We start from the raw sequence: 22,391 nt of genomic DNA, 5'->3' as shown, positions 1-22,391 counted from the left end.
GCTCACATTTCCGGCCTTGTTTTGGTGCATTGAATCGTGCACAGGAAATGGCATTATACGTGTTGATTTGAAAGTAACTATCTTAAAATACGAATTAAATTACAACTTACAATTAGTAGATGTTAATAATATTCGATATTGGCACCTGTGTACTGACACTTGTTAGTTAGAGTTCAGTTGTATTTAAATTTTGGTGAAAAAAATATTTACAATGGTGTGAGTGTGTTGTACTAAAATTTTAAGTACAGTACATTTGAATTCTGTTTGTTTTCAAACATTTAGGTACATTTTTTAGTTTTTATTAATTTATTTAAGTGCAGTATGTTACAATTGAATCATTATTTAAGTAATTTTTTTAAATTGTCCTATAGTCAAGCACAGTACTAATGCTTAAACTAATATGAAACAAATATTTAATGTAATTTTTTGAAATAAAACCACTTCGGCCCACTGCCTTAACAAATAAATAAAGTGTATTTCGATATGACACCAGCAGATGGCGCTACAGTTTGGTGCTCGGAAAATGTACCGAAGTTGGACTTCTTGCTTCACTGAACACATCTTGACTTCCGTCAAAGCTCTTCTATATTAACGTGAGTTATTTTTAGCGGCGCACGAACCATAATAAGCTGCTTGACGAGATCGTAAATGAGAACATGAACGCGTCGAGCATGTTATTCCGATTCGGCGTCATTGTCACGCCGGACTCGCCGCACGTCGAGCTCTTTGTTTTGGGCTCGCGCGAGGAAATGGGCCAGTGGGAGCCCAGCAAAGCGGTTCGGATGACAGCGTGCCGGAGCTCCGTGTCGACCCGGGAGCCGTGTCTGTGGCTCGGCGACGTGCGGCTGCGGGAGCCCTTTAAGGACACACTGTGGTTCAAGTTCATCCGAAGAACGGACGGACATTTGATCTGGGAAGGTACACGGAGATGCCAATAATCTTCAGTGTAGCCTGCCACCACAAGTGGATAAAATAGCAATTGTAGAATTATTATTTTGAAAAAAAAGTCCAAAAAATAAACACATATTGACGCGATGTGATGTAACCCCACCCTTTGACCACACGATGGCAGCAAAGTCTTGAGACTGAATTGAGGATTGCCGTCGTTAAGGTTACTAGTGCCTCTTATGTCAATAAATAGGGCACCACTGTGTCCCCACAGACTTATAGCAAAAATATAATCACATGTATTCATATTCAGATTTTTATTTTTTTTAATTTATTTTGGGGCTTTCGTATAGGTGTATCAATTTTCCACCCTGAACATATTAGGTCAGCGACAGGAAGTGTTCTGTCCTCGCGCTCGAGCCACTGCTTTCATTTGTAAACAAATACAGTGCAGCTCAGCCTCTGGTTAGCAGACCTCAAACTCATTTGAAACAGTGCATAGAAATACAATATGTGTTTTCAGAGGTTATATTTAAACAAAACCTAAAGTTATTGTTCTTAAATTCTATAAAAGCGTGTGTATAAATAGGAAAATGCGTAACAACAGTTGAGAACCACTGAGAAAGTATATTTGGGGTTTATCGTGAAATGTATTTTTTGGTGGGTAGTGTATTTTACACTGGAAAAAAAATCTCAAAGCATGACGATGAACAAAAATGTCACAAAAGTATCTACAGAAAACTGAAATAATGACCTCTTCTCAATTTGTCCACACATCTAATTACTCAGTGAGAAATCTGGGGCTTTTTCATTGAACACAAAGCTATAATTCTGTTGTATAAATGGCATTTTGCGTAAACAATCACAACTCTTGTGACATCTCTGGTTCGTATGACTAACCAACCTTCCCCTATTAATATTTCATCGTCTGCAGGCAACGGGCCCCACCATGACAGAACATGCTCCTACGACGAGCAGAACGTGTTGGACGGGGTCCACTGCCACCCGATCGCCCACTGGATCGAAGAGACGGGCCACACGGACGAGATGAAGCACACCACCGACTTCTACTTTAGTGTGGCTGGTCAGAACGCCATGCACTTCTCCAGGTACGACAACGAAGGCCACCAGAAAGCGGTGATGCTTCACGTGTCGGACTTCCAGGAAGCAAAATAAACTTGGCAGCCTTTTGCTAGATTTGCAAAGCAGGTCCAAGTGCCCAATTCCAATTGAATGTCTATATAGTAAATCCTCGCTTCCTTCAGTTCAACACAGCAGCTTAACACCGAGATGTCGCGCAAGAAAGTTTTATATTAGTCATGATCACAAAAAAGGCAAGTAGGTGAGTTCTTCGAGTCCCCTAGCTTAATGCTAACACACAATGCAAAGTGCTATAGACAGGCTAACAAAACGAGCATCAATGTTGCGGTAGTTACAACCCTTTAAGAAAAGGATATTTGACAAACATGAGGCTCACAGGCATATATTCTTTATCCTCTGCGAAAGACAACTTGTATTGCGTATGTCTGTATTATGCTGCCCCCTGGTGGCCAAGGGGGCAAACTGTTTGTTTTTCCATTCTACAGGGTGACTGAAAAGTAACTCCCTATTTTTAAGTACTGAACTATAATTCTTACAAGAAATGAACATGAGAAGAAAGTGTATTGCATGGACATTTGATTTAAAATTTTATATGGGCGCCAGCATTAGCCACCAGTTGGGGGATGGAAGACATAACTTCTCGTATTCGCCCTTCAAGTTCTTCCAAAGTCGTTGCTTTGGTAGAATAGACTTGTTGCTTCAATCATGGAATATACACATAAAACATTTAGAAAAATATTACAACATGAATAAATAAGTATTTCAAAATATGGAGTTACTTTTCAATCACCCTGTATTTATTTATGTTATTATTGTATGTTTTTTTTACAAAAATAATGTAGAGTGCTGTTTTGCTTCAGGATAACATGTTACAAATATTTTTTTTATTTTTTTTTTGTGGTGTCGGAACAGATTAATGCCATTTCCATTTATTTAAATGGGGAAAGATGATGCGAGTCAAGGCAGCACTGTATTTCACTGACATCAAGTGATCCACATTCGGAAGAGGCCCGATTCCGTTATGAACATATCTGATTCCATGCGTTATTTTCCATTGATGCTGACATGAGGCATATTCCAATTTTGCCACTTGAGTGCGGAAAAAAAAAAATTAAATCCAGCCTTGATCATCAGTGTGTCATTAAAGTTGGTCAATATGTCTTGACTTCTTTAACCTGGCAGTGAAAACTTTCACGATTCACATTCTTCAGTTATTGTTTAGAGACTTCCAGAACATTAACAAACAAACAAACAAACAAAAAGCCCAACCAACAGGAGCAAGTTATATTCCTCATCGGCGCTCATTAGAGAAATCCTCGCGAGTCCCGTTGAAACCGTTTTACATTTCGGGAAAAAAAATAAATAAATGCTGTAGGTTACTAGGCAACCAGCGCCCGTCGAATAATTTATCTGGTGTATATCCCCAGTAAAGCCATAAAACGAGTGCCACGGGGAGGATGTTATTGCCCTTTACTCATTCCCAGCAAGTAGTAATTCCATGTTTTTTTTGTTTTAATGCTAAGCTAATTGCTGCCTGCTTCGTGTGTAGTGGACTAATGTGAGACAAGAGAACTCAGCTGCACTCTTTACCCTCTGATGTTCTTTCAATTTGAACCTTGGCGCTTTTCAATTTTGTTGTACTAGTTCACTAAGAAAAAGGTGATCGTCTTGCCCGCGTGATTCTGACCTCCTCGTCGTCCTTGTCAAACGTTCCCCCACACTCCAAAAAAGAAAAACCCAAAAGTGTCACAACCAACCTCCACTCTTAAAGGTCGCAAAGAGCATTAACAGAAGAGAGAAAAATGCGGATGTCATCAAGGGACACTGTGAGGATGAATTTGAAATCTGATTGGTTGAGATGTTGGTGGCCCCTCCCCCGGAAAAAAGAAAAAATTGGGGAATGTGTTTTTTTGTAGATTAAATGTAAAATGCAAATAAATTTGTGAATCATGAAATAATGCTTCAGTTCAACTTATTGTGCTGCTCCTTCTGGTGTGCCCACCTTGGCCACCGGGCGGCAGTATAATACAGTCATGCAGACAAACCAAGTTTCACAACGACTGTAAGTCAGTAAGCTGCTGTAATTTATTGTTTTTCACAAAGGATGAAGAATATATGCAGAGCAGTATTGCGACATCGTCCGTCTACATGTGCTGCTGCACAGTTTGCATAAAGAGTTACAACACTGCAACGACGGCGTTTTCCGTTATGCGTTAGCATTACACTAGCAGCCTTTCTATGGCAAAGTTATTTGCTTGTTTTAAATATACAATGTGTCATTCTCTTGCTCGCCACTCAAATACATTACAGAGGAAGAAATAGGAATTGAATTGAAGAATGGATTTTCACAGCAAGTCGAGATATGTCTTGCATTAAAAACAAGTTTTGTTTATGGAAGTCACAGGGACGTGTTATTGCTGGTTCAGCTCGCGAGCCCCGAGCGTCTTCGAACATTAACTCGGACGAGAACGCAGGCCAGGCTTTTAATTTGCACCCGAGGACCTTGCAAGGCTTACGTCAAGGACCCGTGTGTTCTGAGATGGGGAAAGACGCGCCGCACACCCTCGCCGCTTGCCGAATAATAGCTTTGGAAAATGACTTGCTCAGACCTCGGGTTCGAGTGGCCCCATGGATCGTACACGCACGCCAGTTTGTATTCTAGCTGGAATTTCATCATTCATGCTAATAATAATCAGGGAACAGGTGGCCGCGGGGAGAGAGGAGCGCGTGTGGGGTTGTACAGACATTTTTCAAATTTATATGGCGACTTATGAAATGAATGAAAGGGATTCTGCCATTGTGATTACCAGATAATATTTACCGATTATTTTACAGTGAACCCGTTTAACGCGGGGATGGGTGAAAAGGTGCAATTTAGAGAGACCATATAAAAGCATTGGTTTTATATAGTTTAAACCCTGAAAAAAAGCTGTCACAAAATGTTTTGGGGTCTTAAGCTGTACATATGTGGGGCTTACAATAATATTTAACTGTAGTTATAATTTCATATGTACCTGTGGATAGAAAGCAAAGCGTGGAGAATCTCTGTCACTCAAATACACAGGTGCAGAGTGCAGTCAGTGAATGTGGAGATCAATCATTGCCTACAGCCCTCGAAATAACCACAAGCTCTCTATTAATGTCGTCCGTTTCCTCTCTTTGTAGCAATCCGCTTCTTCCTTGACAATCGCGCCATGTTTTTGTGGTTTCATGAAAAGTACAGTATGTTGTATGTGAAATCTCCATACAGCGGGGGGTTCGCTGTATCGTCGGACAGTCCGTTTCAAACGGGAACCCTCTCCGCATCCCCGTTTGTCGTTCCCAGGGTGCTCCCGAGACTTTGGCTGGGCAGCTGTCCTCGACTGCCGGAACACGTGACTATCAAGATGAAGCACGACCTCGGCATCAGCGCAGTAATGAACTTCCAAACGGAGGCCGATTTGATGAACAACTCCCACGGCTGCGAGCAGAACCTTGGCGAAGCGATGACGCCAGACACCATGACGCATTTGTACAAGCACTGTGGCCTCGTCTACGTGTGGATCCCCACGCCTGACATGAGCACCGAGGGTAAGCGGCGACCTCCAGGTACTCGCAGATGTTAGACACAAGTAACTTTGGAGAAGACCTTTGAAAGCCAGGTCGCTCCTTGACTGGCTGCGTTGCGTTTTACGTCCTAATTTATGGCACGACTCGGCGGGTAGTGTGCTTTCACCGCGCACACGAAGAGCTTTGGTTGTTAATGTTTCCAAATGTAACCATCAGGCTTGCGGGCACAGAGCAATTAAGTCACGTCGTGATTTCAGAACAGGACCCGACGATACGTACCGACTCCGGAATCTTCCTGTCCTCCGGTGCAGGTCGCATCCGGATGCTTCCGCAGGCTGTATTCCTGCTTCACGGTCTCTTGGAGAACGGTCACACCGTGTACGTCCACTGCAACGCCGGCGTGGGCCGCTCGACGGCCGCCGTGTGCGGCCTGCTCATGTACGTGCTGGGCTGGAGCCTAAGGAAGGTGCAGTACGCGGTGACGGCCAGGCGGCCCGTTGCGTACATTGACGAGGAGGCGCTAGTGCGGGGCCAGGCAGACTTCCATCGCAAGTTCGGCCGGCTACGATCGTCCGTCTCCTACGCAGAATCCTGAAGGTAGAGATTTTGTGGCACGTTAAACTGCTTTTTATCATTTCAGTGTTCGTGATTTTTTTTTTGGGCCGTCGCTAAAACGGGTCCCAGTGACCCGCCTCGGCCCAAGCATGAGTAGCCCCTCCCCCACTAGATGAGAACTCGAGCGCTTTTGTTCGCATTAATTGTTACCCGGCACAATTGTGACGTTCAGTTAGCTAGCTAGCTATGCCAGATAGTCCGCCGGCGTGGTCGCCGCTTCAGAACGCCTCGTTGTTGGCCCTGAGTGCATGCACGTCATAGAGACAAGGAGGAAGAGCGAGTGGGGAGGGAAAAAGAAAAAGTCAGGTGCGACAGCCAGCGTGCGGACAGGGCCTTTGCCCGTTGTCACGGCGTGGAAAAGCCCCGCCACGACCCAGTGGGATATATTAAAGCAGACATAGTTTCATTAGTTATGTATCGGCATAAGAAAGATGCTAAACGAAGTAGCATCCGTTTTTCCAGGTCGTGCAGTGTTTGACCAGTCCTCCATTGACGCCATTAACAGCCATGGCGGGGAAAGTGCCACTGTTGCAAATGCGCCATTTTCAATTTTCAGCGTTTTCTGCGTTGCACCCCCAAAAACTGAACTCCTTGCCAAGCACGACAAAGTATCCGAAAAAGTACCTCCTCCTTACGAGATTGGGAAAAGAGTTTTGACCCAGAAGCTTGATAGTATTTCATTGTTCACGCTATTCTGTCCCGTCTCCTCCGAAAGCCACATCCCTGCGAAATCATTTGCACACCGTCCTTACTGGAATATTCTTTGCGTTATATTCTGAATTTCTCGCAAAGACTCATATCGGCGCACTTCTCATGACTTTTTCCTGTATGCGTGCAGGAGACGGACGGATGAGTGCTTTGAGTCATACATGTGGACCAAAATCCATATGGATGGAACAGGCTAAAAATACTGACACGTGTATGAGTCACCGCGTGTGGCTGCTTCAAGGGAGCTTGTGTGTGTGTGTGCGTGCGTGCGTGCGTGCGTAAAATCATGTCATTTACGCTTTTTCTTTGGGCTTTGGACTTAAAAGGAAAAACATTTGATTTCAAATTTGAAAAATTTCCAGATTTTGTTTTTCCGACAAAAACCCAAATATATTAGAGATACAACATTTGACATGAATCAAATAATCTTCTGTGAATAATACATTTTAGTGTCGGCCAGTCGTTCACAATGTCTCCAATACATACTTTTACAATGATCTGACACTGGTTTTCTGCTTTCTGAGAACTCCTCAAATAAAGGCATGCAATAGTTTTGTGTTCCTACCGTTTCATTTTGGACTGATTCGCGGTAGCACAGAATGGCTAGAGCGATAGATAGCTCGAAACGTAAGAATTTCTTTTTAAGTGATTGCTTGCAGCCGACAAGCCTTCCAAAGTCATAATGTCGTTATTAATCGAGGTGTTCGTCAAAAGGATGAGTCCGACCGATCCTTGCGAGGCTGTTGGCCACCGACTGCAGTCGTGTTAAAAAGAATTGAAGTCATTATAGCTCACAAATGCACTTTCTTCAGGGTTCTCCAGGGTTCCCTCCCCGCCCCCCTTGAATTTAAAGCCGGTGAAGGTTCATTGCAGGTTCACAAAGCTATTAGGAAATATGTATGAAAATATGTTTGGTTATGTTGCTGTTCCTAGTGGGAAATAATGCTTCATATGGAAAGCTGTTTGAGAAAGAATTACATGTATTCATTGTAAATAAAACAATTTTACAGATACATTAAAAAAACCAAAACATTTTAATTTAGGAAATATTTGGATGAATTCATACATTGTAGTTACACAAAAAATTTAAATAAACTATTTTAGATGTTGATTTAACTTTTTCTTTTTATGAAATAATTATATTTTACATAAAACAAACAATGTTACGCATTATGTATATTTATTTTTGATTTTTTTCATATTGTTATATTTGCTGTGTCAATAATGAAACAGAAATATTAGTAAATAATGCAATTTAAAAATATCGTATTGAATATTTGGTAAATGTATTTACTGTAGAAATGGAAATTAGCCAAACAATTTTACATATACAGAATACACTAAAAAAGGATGAATTGGTTCATTGAATAATAAAATAGAAATTGTGCAATAATTTTACATAGACATTTCTTTTTTATAAAAAGAATTGGTTGCTTAATTATAACTAAGTAATTAAAAAAAATCAACATGAGAATGAATTATTTCATTATTGAAATAAACTACTGTAATACACATTTGAACGTTTTTATTATTATTTTTTTTAATCTATGAATAAGGTGGCCCATCTGTCAGTTTTAAAATCAAATGTGGCCCCTGAGCACAAAAGTTTGCCCACTCCTGTACTAGTACGCCCAAAATTGTTGCACTAGTGAGGACAAAGTGCGTACTAGTACACGGACCTTCAGCTGGATATCGAATAAATATTCAAACGGCTTTCCATACCTCCACATTGTCATGTGTATGGTGCACTACGGAGCGTATTTACAGTATTTGATAACCACACGTTTTGCAAAAGTCTCACGAATGGGTTTCCGACAGCCCGACATGAACTTTAGGCTGCCGTACGTCTTTCACGCAGTTGAGCCTACGCCACGTCTCGGCGCACTCATTCATCACCGAGGAGTAGAACGTTTTTCCGTATTCTCGCCCGGCTGTTCGTCAAGTCATACGCGTGCGCACGGGCACCGATGATTTATATGCATCGCGGGCGCGTAAAGCGGGCCTGCTTTCTTTGGTCTCTCAGAGCGAGTCGTATCAGTCGCTTGGCGCGTCGGTGAGCTTAAGAAAGGATCCGCCAATGACTCTCGACTTTGCTCCCAGGCAAGAAGACAGACAGACGCCCTCGCATGAACCCACCCAAGAGGTAAGATTTATCCTCTTATTATTTTTTATTTTTTTTCCAATTTCACCTCATCCGAGACATTATTTGGCAACATGAAGAGAAATTGGATACAAAAAAAAACATCTTGGCATTCTGAACAGTTCTTTCCCCAAAAAGATGCTTCAAACTGTTTAATGCTAAACTAAACATCAAACATGGAGAATGACACCTCGTGTCCTTAAAACAACAAAACAACGTTCGCCTTTAGAACGACGCCGCCAGCTTGAGGCTAGCACATAATGAGAAACGCAACCGAAAAGAAAATCAAGAAGTAGGATTTTGCCACCCTGTCAACGCAAACAGATTTCGGATGAGGCTGCACTACTTCATTCTATCATTGTATTGAACTCCAATAAAAGAGGCTAAAGAGATGATGACATTCTCCATCTGTTAACCTGCTTGGCCAGCCAGTTGAACCTGAACGCATCATTTGCATTTGCAGTCATCGGGAAGGCAATTTGAGGCAGCGCCTGGGTGATATTCAATTACATGCAGCCTTTGTCTCAGGGCAGAGTAATAATGACCGCACTGATATATGCAGCCGCTCTGTGTCTTCTGCAGACTGGGCACAATATGAAACCTGTTTACGCATAAACGCAGCCTCATAATTCCCTTATCGTTATCTTTTGACTGCTTTTTTTTTTTTTTTAAATGCACACGCTCGCCTTTCCATAATGCATTTCATTTTCACAGATCCATTTTTCCACATGCTTCAGTTCAATATATATTATTCAGAATTTCAAACCCGAGTCTTATGAGGCAAGCTATTGTACTTTATTTTGGATTCAGGGGAAGGGGGAAAAAAAAGCACAACTATACAGTTGAACTGATTTTGCCTTTACAAAATGAAAGTATTCCACGCAAGTGGATGATGTCATCTATTTGTTAACGCTTTTAAATTGACGCTCAGTCTCGCCACTTTCATCGCATCTCGGTGGTTTTCTTTGAAAACGACACTTGCTTGACGTGTCCTGAACGGTTTCATTTTCAGTCATCTCTGTTTAGCCTCCATTCATAAAACATTTTACAGATTGTTCTTGTGGCCCAAAATAGATTGAAAAAACTCTTGCTGGGATGACAAGAAGATTTGTACTTAAAATACCCGTTTCAGGGTTTAAGTGGTTGCGGGGCTGGATTGAAAAAAATAAATAAATCAAACCAAATCTTTATCTGGTGAATGCCGCTGAGGGGTGATGTCTGGGAGTGTTGTGAATGTGACAAAGATTGCTTCAAGTGCAGCGTTGGGGGAAGTCACACACGCACACACCCAAAAAACAATTCACTATGTCGAGAAAAAGGTTCAAAGACAACATGGTAGATTAGCAGTTCATTTCCAACAATTGCAATGTTACAATACATTTTTTAGAGAAAAAAAAAATGGTTATGTGAACAAAATAAAGGGGGGAAAAAAATCAATCAATATATATATATATTTTTTTTCAAAAACAAAAGTTTCATCTTAATAAGAATAAAGATGTCTTTTGTAAAAAGTGAATGTTTAGTGGGTAGAAGTTACGTCATATTTTAAGAACAGCATTAAATAATTCCAATTAAATGACAACAAATACTTTCTTTTCGTTATATGTTGCCTTTTACCTTGGAAAAGTGACCTTGATTCTCCCCCAAAATAGGATTATATTATGTAACAATATATAAAGGGAATTACAATTCCACAATTGTTCTAAAACAAAAAAAGAAATAAATCCAGACTTTATTCATGCAGGGATGTCAAATTTATATGATTATATGTCACAATCATGTCAGAGGTTTTAATTAGCCCAAAGCCAAGGTTAGGAAAATTAGTGAGTTCATAATGTTTGTCTTATTGGCTTGCCGATCCCCAAAATTTAATTATGCACGTTTTAAAATGATAGCACATTTATTTTATACATATGTTATTTTGCGGACCTCTGAGCTAGGGATCCCGGGACCCCAGTTTGAGGACCACTGCGGTAGAGAACTAAACAAGACTGGACAGTATTTCATGAAAAAAAAAAAAAGCTCATTTGCATATTTGTTTTAGCGTATAATCAAGTTGACGAGGCTCCAGAGACCAGAGAACGACGGCGGCCGCGCACGAGACCCGAACGCATCAGTCACGCCAGATGCCAATACCGCCAGCGCGGTTCATGTGCTAATGATCATGGAGGCTAAATGATCCAAAGAAAGGCCGGTCCAGTACTGGAAGATGGCGACTTTGGGGGGGGGGGAAAACAGACGTCGGCTTAAAAAGTGGGAGGAACAATAAGATAAGGGAGCACTTCAGACCAACCCACAGCAGCTCGTGCCCCGTGTGAGGAGAAGCGGTACGGGAAATGGATGGATTTGTAATACGACTGCTTTGAGAGCTGACCATGTTCACGCAATGAATTCAACTCGCATCTCAAGGCACCACAGAATTGTTTGCGGGAGTGTGCGGAATAAAGCTCTTCAGCATTCTCAGAATTACAACAACTCAATTTGTCCTTCAACGCAACCCAGCAATGAAACTTTGAAATACAATTTTTGGTTGTGAAAAGAAACGCACGCACGTGCTTAATTGGCACACAGGCAATTTCGGCAGCCTTTTCTGTCCCAATTTAAAGTGGCCTGCTCACCAGAGCGAGGAGTGTCAAAGAGTGAAAGGTTCCGCGCTGTCGATACCATTAAGAAGCTCTCTTTCTTTCTCTGCAGTGTCTCCTTATGCTGAAAGCGTCGATAGGTCGGCCGCGTTGGCGCGGGGACGAGCCGGCGCGTGGCTGCCATTAGCCCGGACGAGGCGGCGCGCTCATAAATCACCGGCGGCGACGACGCGTAATGAATCACTGGGAACTGGCTGGGCAAGTTTTACAACAGCTTTGCTACTTGATGACAGAATTTCCATTTACAAGAAAATGTTGGTACAAGAGAGACTAATGGAAATGTGTGTATGTGAATTAATTAAGACCTATCCTATCCTCCGTTGCTAAAGAAATGTCTAATAAATATTGCTTTGGTGTCATCTTGTGTCCAAGGAACTATGTTGAAGTGAAGGGAGGAAGTTCATTTAGTCACTCCGTAGGTTTGTGTAGTAGAAATAAACGCGTTGCTTGTGGCATTTATAGGCACCCAGGTATATATTCTTTATCCTCTGCGAAAAACAACTATTACAGCAGATGTGAATGTCTTCTTCGTTTTGTCTGCATGGCAGTATTCTACTGCCCCTAGTGGCCAAGTCACACATCAGAAGGAGCCACAATGCACAAGCTGTTTCATTTTTTAATATTCTATTTTGTCATGATTTTATAAAGTACAATATAATAGTGTTATTTTCCCTATTACAAAACACATTTTTGGGGGTGTGTGGGTAAATTCCTCGGAGATTTTCAATCTTCACTGATTTTCGCGACTTGCGAGCAGGGCTCGATTGCGATGTTGACTTTATCGCATTCGGGCTGCATCTTTCAGGTTCCCAAAATGCAAAATTGACATTTTGCCTTGACGAGCGTTGCCTCGTGGGTTCATCATGTTGGCCCCGCAGGGAGCCAGATGGAGAGCAGATGAGGTCAGTCTGGAGTGCGGCTACACAGCCGGTCACGTTGGTCTGCGGGTCCGGGAGCAGGTGGACACAAATGGAAGCGCAAAATGCTGGAAAGGGTTTTTATCAACACCGCTTTTCTACATGAATGACGACAATCAAAAAACGTAAACCTGTAGCACTATATAATTTAACATAATTCATGTCGAGTGAATTTCCCACACATTTGCAATTACACGCAGATTTGACGGCTTAATTCGATTTAAGTTAAATCAGCGACCGCTACTGATTCTGAACAGCCTTGGGGCAGATTAGATTGACGTGGCAACACATAGAGGCTGAAATCCGATTGGACAAAACAATCTTAACATCCAGATGTACGGGAAGCAGCGCGCCCGAGAGAGACGCGATAACATGAAGAGAATTAACTGCTGGCAATAAATGAATGCAATTTCGTGCGGCAAATATTCGAATCGAGGTTGTTCATGTAGGTCAAAGCTTCGACTTGGACTGTCGGAGAAAGCCTTCATGGGACCTCGAGGCCATAATCGGAAGCAAATCAGCGTTACTGAGATGTCAAATGTAACTGTCATATTCAGTTAAGTCATCCGCCATATTCGGTGGGGCGGGGGCTCAACATTTGATCTCCGCCGTCAAAGCGCTCAAACCCAAAGCCGATCCGTAATGACTTTGCAAATGAAGCATTAACATGAGACGGCTCAGCTAACGGAACTCCATTTATCTTCAGAAAAGAAAAACAACATTTAATGTCAATCTTTCCCACCTGAGAAGATGACTTCTCGCTTTTTCGGTCCTTTGCGAATACACACACACACACACACACAATGCGCACACAATTTTTGTGGTTGATGGGAGGGCAGAAGGGAATTGGAGGTAATTTCGTGACACAGTACGGCAAATAACAGCCCAGAGCACGTAATGACAGCCGGCGGGCCAAGTCAGCAATTCAGAGCACCACTTTGGAAAAGGTCAACTTGGACTCTCGTCATCCAGGATGCAATATTTTAGCGAAGGAGGAAACTAAATTCCACAGTGAAAGTAGCAGTGGTCATTTATTAAATACAGTGAACGTGGGAGTCAGCCTTCGCCTATCCGCACGTTGTTTTTGGGAAACTATCCTCCGTTATTTTCTGGGGGGGGGTAATCACCTATTTGCTGTTTTTGAGCTCAAAGCAAAGGTCACATCTAATGCCGTAGTTTTCAATACATTTTGTCCCAGTTTTCGCATATCCACCCAAAAATAAAAAAAATTAAAGTGAGACTTGGCCGTTTATTTCCTGGAATCAATGCGCTTTCATTCAAAGTCTTTCTTAAGTTGTGTAAAAAAGGGTTCAACAGACGGCAAGGCGTAGTCCACAAAGTAAGCTTTTATTAACAACTCAAGGCAATAACCTTCCCGGTCTGCTCGTCATAACTCAGGCAACATGAAGGTAACATGTCGCGACTCCATCGCATAAAGGCGAAAGCTACAAAAACAGCGGCGAAACTTAAGTTGTGCCCTTTTGAAAAAAAACAAAAAAAGCAGTTATCTTCTCCCGTTTGGTGCACAGCGGCTGATAGACGGACTCGGCGTTTCATTGACTGAACGCCTCACACCGCCTCATTATTTCGTGTCTGCCGTGGATTCAATTTGGCGTCTTCACGGGGTAGAGAATTGGAAAATGTGCGGCGTTGCGCGCCTCGCCGCTCCCAGTAAATTGTGTCATTTCCAAGTAAGCAGTCGCAGGCAAACATGAGCGTCCCTTCATTCAAACCACGCGCGCACTCGCATGATTATTCATGCAATCCGTCTAATGGTCAAACTCCACATTCACGAAAGAAAATATACATATTCGCACAAATGAGTGGATCATTGTATAGATACATGAATTATATCCCGCCTATGGTGCAAGGCCCCAATTCAAACATGGAAGCTAAACCTAATCTGTACCCAAAGCCCCAATCCTCACTCCAAACCGAGCACTAAAACAAACCTTATCCCCCAAAAGATGGAGACGGTGAACACAACCGTCACAGCGGCGCGTCTAATTCAGCAGGCAAGCTACTGAAACCCAGAGCACCGGCACCAGCTCATTTTGGTTTTCTGACTTGATTTTTCAGCCCGATTTTACCCACCCACACGGGTTAGGGTTAACCATAACCCCTAACCCTGACACGTCTGGTGCAGGTGGCAATGACATGTCCTCATTGAACGACTACAATGTATTCTGCAATGTAATCCTTGCCTATATTGTTTGTTTGTTTGTTTGTTTTTAGACGTGAACGAGTGAAAATAGTGATAGTGAAAAAGACAGCCACATCATCCCACACTTGCAGGTTAATTTCCGCATATATAAATATACAGTACCTATCAATTTTGCCTTGATTGTATCGCTAATGCCTCGCAGATGTTGGAAGATGAAGATGTTTGTGTTCTTGTGAGAGTGCAACGGTATGCGATAGCAATAAAGTAGAATAGCAACTTGACCTGAAAAAGTTGCCATTTTGGAGGTGGTGGGATTCTGCCCGACAGCGACAATATACTATATAAAACATGATTTCATACTTTAATACTAATAAACTTGCCCCTATGCCTTTTAAGGATTGCTTGTCAAAGAAGAAATTGTATCATGGAAGCGTAGCCCACCAAGGTTCAGCACTTCAAAGTGAGGATGCGTGAAAAGAAAACGTCTGCTCAGCCTTGACTTTACACAATGAAAATGTCGAGGTTTATTGTCGCAATAAATCTTTCTCCGGCAAATATTTACCGACATAGACTGAACACACCTGCCGTAAGTCAGTAGTACTTGTTTCGTGCCACTCTGTCCGGCGCTTTCCTCTCGCAAAAACGCCAATTGAGACAATAATACGTCTGTCCCATCATTCGGTGCTCGATGCTGCGTCTTTTGCTTTCCCTTCTCCGATTTAAGATTTGTGTGAACGCGCCACCACCCAATTTCTACCTTTTTTTAGATAATCCTCCGCCATCTTCCGCCTCCGGGCTCGAAATCATTTGTATGTGATTTCACCCACGTCTTTCAGGCTTTTAGCTGAACAAAAAAAACAAAACAAAAAAAAAACAATACCATACATCACCGTGCTCTGACTTTAAACACGCTTACTGTATTGTTACTTGGAAGCGGCAGAAGCATGTAAAGTCACGTTAAAAAAAAAAAACCTCTCTGGGATGTTGTCGTCGTTCTCAGCATGGGCAACGACACGAGCATCAGCATTAAAGGTTGTAATGTATAATAATGACTGAGGGCCCCCCCGAGTGCTTCGTTTAATCAAGAGTCTTCTGAAAATACCCCACGGGCAACGTCGTGAGTTGAATGGAATTCCCAATGTACTTAAAACGAAACGTTTTGGGCGGTGGCGGTGTTTATTCAGTTGAAGACCACCGTGCCAGTGGATTAAAAACGAGTTTGAATAGTACGCACTTTGGGAATGGATTCGATAGTACAACACAAACAAGATGGCTCGCTACGTGGCATTACAAAGCACTTTGAGGAATCATGCCACTTTTCCGGAATTTGCAGCAGAACTCCAAGTGTGTTTGGCTTTTTCGTGTTTTCATGCCACCGCAGGCTGGCAAGGGGGATTTTATTCCAAGTTAACTTCTTTCGAAACTCGTAAAAAGATCATTTCAAGCCCCAATATTGCAGCAGCGGTACGTTCAAGAACAGCGGTCATTTCATGGCAATTGTGAGCGTCCTCTGGGTTCTAATGTTAAGATTTAATTTATGGATTAATCAACGGGACCTCATTGAAGGTGCGGTACAAATAGTTACTTTCATCCAAATCCCAAATTTCAGATGATAGGATAACAAGATTGAATGCCGATCATCACCGTGTCTAATGTGATATATGTGGAAAATGCAGGATTACTATACTATCAGCAGTTTTTTTTTTTTTTTATAGAAATGCCCACAATGCTGTATGATCATGTTGTGAAGGCCATTTCGATCGCCTACATGAAACTAAATCGGCAAAACGTCGGCATAAAAAAAAACCAGGCACAGTGCGGACGTCTCTCGTTTGGCAGGATGAGTCGGCGGGTGAGCAACACCAGAAAGTTAAACCTCGGGAATAAAGCTTTGCAAAGAAAGTAGGGAGAGGAAGTCACATTTTTTCCCGTTTCAGCAGAATAACACTTTGTATTTGGTGACAAGTGGTTTTGGCCTTCAGCGACTCAGAGACGTACTTTATACATGGTGATTGATGGATTTCCTCATCATTTTTTTTTAAATTTTTTTTTGCATTTACTCAACCAAAATGTTGGCGTGGAGTTGAAACGACAACGAAAAGAAAAGTTTGTGAATTCCATCAGCATTCGTCTTAGCGGGGCATGTTGTTTACGCCGTGCCCCAGTAATACCCAATCATGTTCACGCAACCATGGTGGGAGAGCAGAAAAGTAGAAAAGAAAAAAGAAAAGAAATCACATTGTATGCCTTCCAGGGAGGAAATTAGTCCCAATTGTGATTATTTTTCAAGAACTGATGTGGTATGTTGTTGAATAATAAGAAGCCTTATCGGCAGAACCTTCGCCTGACACAAAATGAGGCCACCGGCTTGTGCGTTATGGACGAAAAATTATTATTGCAGTAGAAATGCGATGACTGGTGCCCAGTCAATACATAGGGTAGATGATAACTTTAGGAGTTCTGAGCGGCCTCTATGGAAAAGCAATGTAAGCTCCTCCTGACCGGTGAAAAGGAATCTGATCACGCGATCCATTCGCCGTCATCCTGCCCCGCGTCGGTCGAGGGCCAGCCGTTGATGACCAAGACATTTTACGCTAGGTTGCCCTTCCAGTAGCACAGCCACATGCTGGAAAGAAGCTGTTTGAAACCAGCGGGTCATTCCACTCGAGTCCATCTCGCTCCCCTTTTCCAACTCCTCAACCCTTTTCAAGATCTCCTTCAGCGTATGCGTGGCCGCTATTTCCATGCGCCGCATCACTCCTGCTTCGTTTTGCTTTCGACGCAAGCGGCAGGGAAAACGGGGGCTTCTGTCGATGGCCTCCACTCTCAGCTTTTTCCTTATCTTTGAGTTCTTATTCAAGGAGCTGGCTCATATCGGCCCGCCCGTGTGCTCCAGGAGACTGCTCCTTCAGGCAGTTAGCTAAACCCCCCTTTCATGAACTGTGCTCGTTCACAGTGCCGAGAGTCACTGCGGCTCAGTGTCGAGCGTTGCAAACTGTGGCGCAACACATGTAGACGGATAATACTAACAGACGTATATCTTCTTTATCCTCTGCAAAGAACGACTAACGTTAGCGCGGCTTACTAAGGGGCTGAGCCACATCATGTTTATCCGTGTCTGTGTGATACTGCCACCTGGTGGCCGAGCGCACACCGGCAGGAGCAGCACAATGTCCATTGAATTGAAGCAAAATAAATGATCATTTCTTTACATTTATTAAATTATGTCATGACTGTTGAATTGTATAAAGTACAATATTAAAGTGTGCTCATTTTCTTATTGACAACACATGAAAAAAAAGGAAGAAAGTTGCCATTGGAAAATGTTCACCCTTTATTAGACGAGAGACGACAAGGACTTTTAGAATAATGAGATACAATTGATTCAAAAGTCACATGCGAGCAGACAGTTGAAATACAACCTTTGGGCTGGTCTAAGAACTGTCTCTTTCTCCTTAGGCGAGGTCATACATGAACACATTAACGCGAAGTTATCATCTGCCTTATGCAACGAGCACCCCTCAGCCACACGCATCTTGCTTTGTCTCACACCGATGGGATGACACGAAACCAGAGAAAGAGGAACAAGGTCTGCTTTTCGTATCCTAAGTTTATGGGGTTGGAAAAAGCAATTCTCAGGGATAAACCATGGCCAGGAAGGAAATAAAATGGAATAAAAAGAAAAAAGACCGCCACTGTACCGAAGTGATTCTGCACTGAATTTACTTAGCAACAATGAGTACGAAAGGGGAAAAAAAAGAAAAAAACCATCTCACTGGGGTTGAATTTGCGTGATTGTCATTTAAGTGAGTCGTCACGCTGGGTCGTATTTAAAGGTCTTCAGGTGAAAATGGCATCAAATTGTCCACAAATGGCATTTATAAGCTAGTTTAGGTCGGCTAACGGCTGAGAGCGGTCGAAGGAATGCTCGCGCATAGTCTCAGTAATTATGTCCTCACGTTGGGTAGAGGAAAGAGATTGCATCGGCTGACCTATCGTGGCCTCAGTGACACTGAAGGAAAAACAATCATAATTGATCATTAAAAATCAGCACTGACTGCGTGTGCTGGTCTGAATTTAATTTTGCCCAATCCAATTACTTCTATGTCACGCGAATAAAAATGTTAATTTAAATGCATTTGCATCATTATTCGATGGCCAGCTCCAAAAAAAAAAGAATCAGTAGATACACTTTTTACAAGAGCAAAAGAAGCCAACAAATTATAGCAAGTAATTAAAAAGTATTGGCGTAAGTGTGAGGACATTAAAGTCAAATTCTCAGCGCAAATGAAATATGCTTTTGTTCTTCACACGAATGACTGAAGAAATAAATTCTCCGTCGTTCTCCGAACTTGTCGACGGTATATCCAGCGGTCAAACCATCCCAAGCAATTCCACTGTCCCACATCTGTGGCGGCACGATAGCATTGTTGAAAATCCTCAAACATTTTTGTGAATACAGTACTTGAGAAGAATTCTCCAAAAGATTGTTCACCGGGCAAACCAGCCAATGGGACTTTAAAGCAAGACGCACGCAGGCAGTCACTAATGATGGATTTTGGCCTTCTTCCACGGAAGTAAGTTGGACTGGGAAGGCGACCAGCTCCTAAGGCTTTTTCGAGACGGGAACTCAAATCTGCACTTGCTCAGAAAAGCGATATTTTGCTGTCAACAGCTTGCGCACAAATGATTGTCGTCTTTTATCCTGGAGTGAAACAGACTTCATCCTCAGACACTGGAGAAAATTGGTTGTTTTGGTCCCATTGCAAGTTATCTTTGTCCAATGAGAGGTCAGCGCCAAGTGTTTCGGACCTGTTCCCTTCTCGAAGTTCAAGACGCCTCACACGTCTGGAAACGTGGACCGTCTGAAGATCTCATTCACACTCCACTGATAGAAAGGATTCTTCCATGCTAGCCAAGAATGACAGGCCAGACCGGTAATTTCGGGAGAGGCAAAGAAAAAGGCCGTTCAATAAGATGGCCATGTGTGAGACGATGAACTAAGATGAGAAATACCGTAGATATGACTCCATCTAGATTCTCTGAAGTTTTACCACAACAAGTACAGGAAGGAGATAGTATAAAGTACAAATAATACACAAAATCGTAGCTCTTTCATTCGACGACTTACCTTCATCGAGCAAAATGAGGGAAAACGGAAACAGCTACGACGGGAGCAGAGTAAAAGGCACTTTACGCACGAAATTCTTATTATTTTTTTTAATGATGAATACAAATGTCTCATTCAGTTCAATTCACAAATATTCAAAGTTACAATGGAATGATGAAGGAAAATCATAGATAGAAGTAAGAAGAAGATTAATAAATACACAAACAGCGGAAAGACAGGGCGCACTTCCCTGAGATGAACAGACCACAATAACAACAACAACAACGACGACGACGACGATGACAACGTGCCAGGCTTGTGACAAACTGGAGAGCTCCTACACAGACTGAGAACGTGTACTTTGTGTCACCTTCGTTCTCTCTGTGTGTGTGTGTGTGTTTTTGTTCTCGTTAACACTGGGGGCCCGGCTGAGGAAAGCGCCGTGATATTTGGCATATTGGTTTGTTTACGGGCGCCCGGTGGATTTAAGAAGATATTGAGTTGATACTCCTGCACCTGATTCCTGTGTCCTTTTTTGTGTTTGATTGTTCTGTATTCCTTTTGACTAAAGCTGTCCTTTTCAACTCGGGATGGAGACGGGGGGGAGGATCACGGGCGCCCGGTCTGAGATCGTCATTGTCCCGATTTGTCGGGATCAGCGTGAGCCTGCCGGGATGATTCAATTCACGGCGGCTAACAGATACATTTTGTCGTCTTTGGTAACCGGTGGCTTGTACAGCGTCGGGCAGATAATCCCTCACATACTGCGGAATTAGGCTAAATCAATAAGGACATCACGCCGCCGGCATTGTATACCTTTGGGTGGCTGTGTTTGTCGGGTTTTTAGAAGTCGGGGGAATAATGGATAAAAGGGGGTGAACGAATAAAACAGGCGGTCTAAGTGGGAAGGGATGAAGTACGAAAATGTTAGCGCGCTTAAGATGATCGTTCCGCTATCTGTATTTTAGTTGACTATTTATTTTTCCGACAGCTTTTTACTTTTACTCTCCACATTTCAAAAAATGTGTGCTGCTTTATTTTTTTTTCCAACTGACGCGGACGCGACATAAAAGGGGACGTAAATAAAGAGAGGTCAAGTGAGCCGCAGTTGAGATCACAGGGACCAAAAAAAAAAATAATAATAAATCAATAGCTTCTGGCATTCACAAATTCTCCATATAATCTGAACAAACACATACAGCTAAGGTACATTTTATTATGTTGTTATTATTAGCTTATTTGCATTTTTTTTTTTTTAGTTCATAACATTAGCAAAGGTATGGCAACATGTTGTTTTAATAGCACAAAGCCTGAGCAAACGCTAGCTAGCTTATTTTCTCAGTACAAGCAATATGCAAGTTAATAAAAGAAAGAACATTTTATATACAGAAATGTTTTTATTCTGATGTGACGATTTATCAAAACGAATATTGTAGAATACATAACAGATTTTTGTACTTCAGCACATTTTAGTCTATACTTTTACCTTACGAGGAGTCGAATCAGTACTTCTACTTTTCCGTGAGTTTTTTTTTTGTACACAAACATCACAATAAGTGCGCGTACTTATACCGCCTCTGAATGGAAGCTCCAATTTGCCAAAATGTGGTGGTAACTGATGGGAATTTCAGGGGAAATACGTTTTGAATCCAAAACCTGGCATCGTGCAAGCTGCGTCTGGCTTAACTGATGCAATGCTCAACTTTCTGATTGCCAACCTGAACAAAAACATTTGCTGAGGAAACACAAAGCCACACACTATACGCTGCAAAATCAGAGTGGGATTCTGAGACTGCACCAATTGCATTTTGGCTGTCTGGCTGTCTTCCTGCCTGACAAAATTGATTTATTAACGGCATTGACAGGTGCAGTGTTCATCTGAATAAAATCCATTCATGTAAAAGTGGAGCAGCGCACACACTTTTTTGCTTTTGATGTTCATTAATTATCGGTAGTTTTACACACAGTCCTCTGAGAAATCACGGGACTTTGTGCAAAAGCGCGCCCCCTCCCCCCTAACCAAAGACCCATGTGTGAATGAGCTTACAAAGCCAAGGTTGTGTCGTGACATGAACAATCAGCAGCCGCAAAGCGCCGGCTTGCCTTTCCGTGTGAAGGCCGTGGAATCGCCGCTTTTGGTGACAATAAATGTCACAATATATCTCGGGTGAGCCTTTATAAGTTTACGTGAATGTGTTGACATTGTGGCCTTCCAAGGCTCATTTTTGTCCTCGGAAAAAACAACAACAACAAACTGTCGGCGTCGTCGTGGCATGACAAGGGTTGAGGCCGATCTAAAACAGCAGTACATCATCCGCATACAAATTCATGACTTTGAATTGTCGATTAAGTAAAACTGGATAATTGTGGTGCCTGCTGAGAGAGATTTTTTTTTTCTTCCTCAATTACATTTCACTAACTTCATCTGAAACGCAACAAATGTCTCGTCTGGGAAGTGATTATGATGACTAATAGCACTGAGGCGTGTGCGTTACTGTTGTCTTTCCAGTTTGTTCTTTGGAAGAAAAAAAGAGCCATTGTACAGAGAAAGTCACAC

General features: G+C 42.3%; 1 protein-coding gene across 5 annotated transcripts; it reads left to right on the top strand.

Moving 5' to 3' along the window:
• The first annotated feature begins 498 nt into the window (after nt 1-498).
• Nucleotides 499-12,002, top strand: epm2a (EPM2A glucan phosphatase, laforin). 5 transcript variants are annotated; one of them, XM_061754717.1, is made up of 6 exons: nt 499-593; nt 1,823-1,997; nt 5,315-5,559; nt 5,850-6,135; nt 8,962-9,004; nt 11,696-12,002. In XM_061754717.1, exons 2-4 carry the CDS (start codon nt 1,936-1,938, stop codon nt 6,131-6,133), a joined length of 591 nt encoding a protein of 196 aa, XP_061610701.1. In that variant the 5' UTR covers nt 499-593; nt 1,823-1,935; the 3' UTR covers nt 6,134-6,135; nt 8,962-9,004; nt 11,696-12,002. The 5 variants fall into 5 exon arrangements, 4 of the variants coding, with proteins under 4 accessions (XP_061610701.1, XP_061610699.1, XP_061610700.1 ...); XR_009785536.1 differs by lacking the exon at nt 499-593 and adding an exon at nt 600-918 and having other exon boundaries at nt 8,885-9,004; XM_061754715.1 differs by lacking the exon at nt 499-593 and adding an exon at nt 600-918.
• The last annotated feature ends 10,389 nt before the right edge of the window (nt 12,003-22,391 follow it).

This window comes from Phyllopteryx taeniolatus, chromosome 18 (assembly GCF_024500385.1).
Source record: "Phyllopteryx taeniolatus isolate TA_2022b chromosome 18, UOR_Ptae_1.2, whole genome shotgun sequence".
NCBI classification, from domain to species: domain Eukaryota; kingdom Metazoa; phylum Chordata; class Actinopteri; order Syngnathiformes; family Syngnathidae; genus Phyllopteryx; species Phyllopteryx taeniolatus.
The sequence above is the reverse complement of the archived record's forward strand: the minus strand, read 5'-3'. Positions and strand labels throughout refer to the sequence as shown.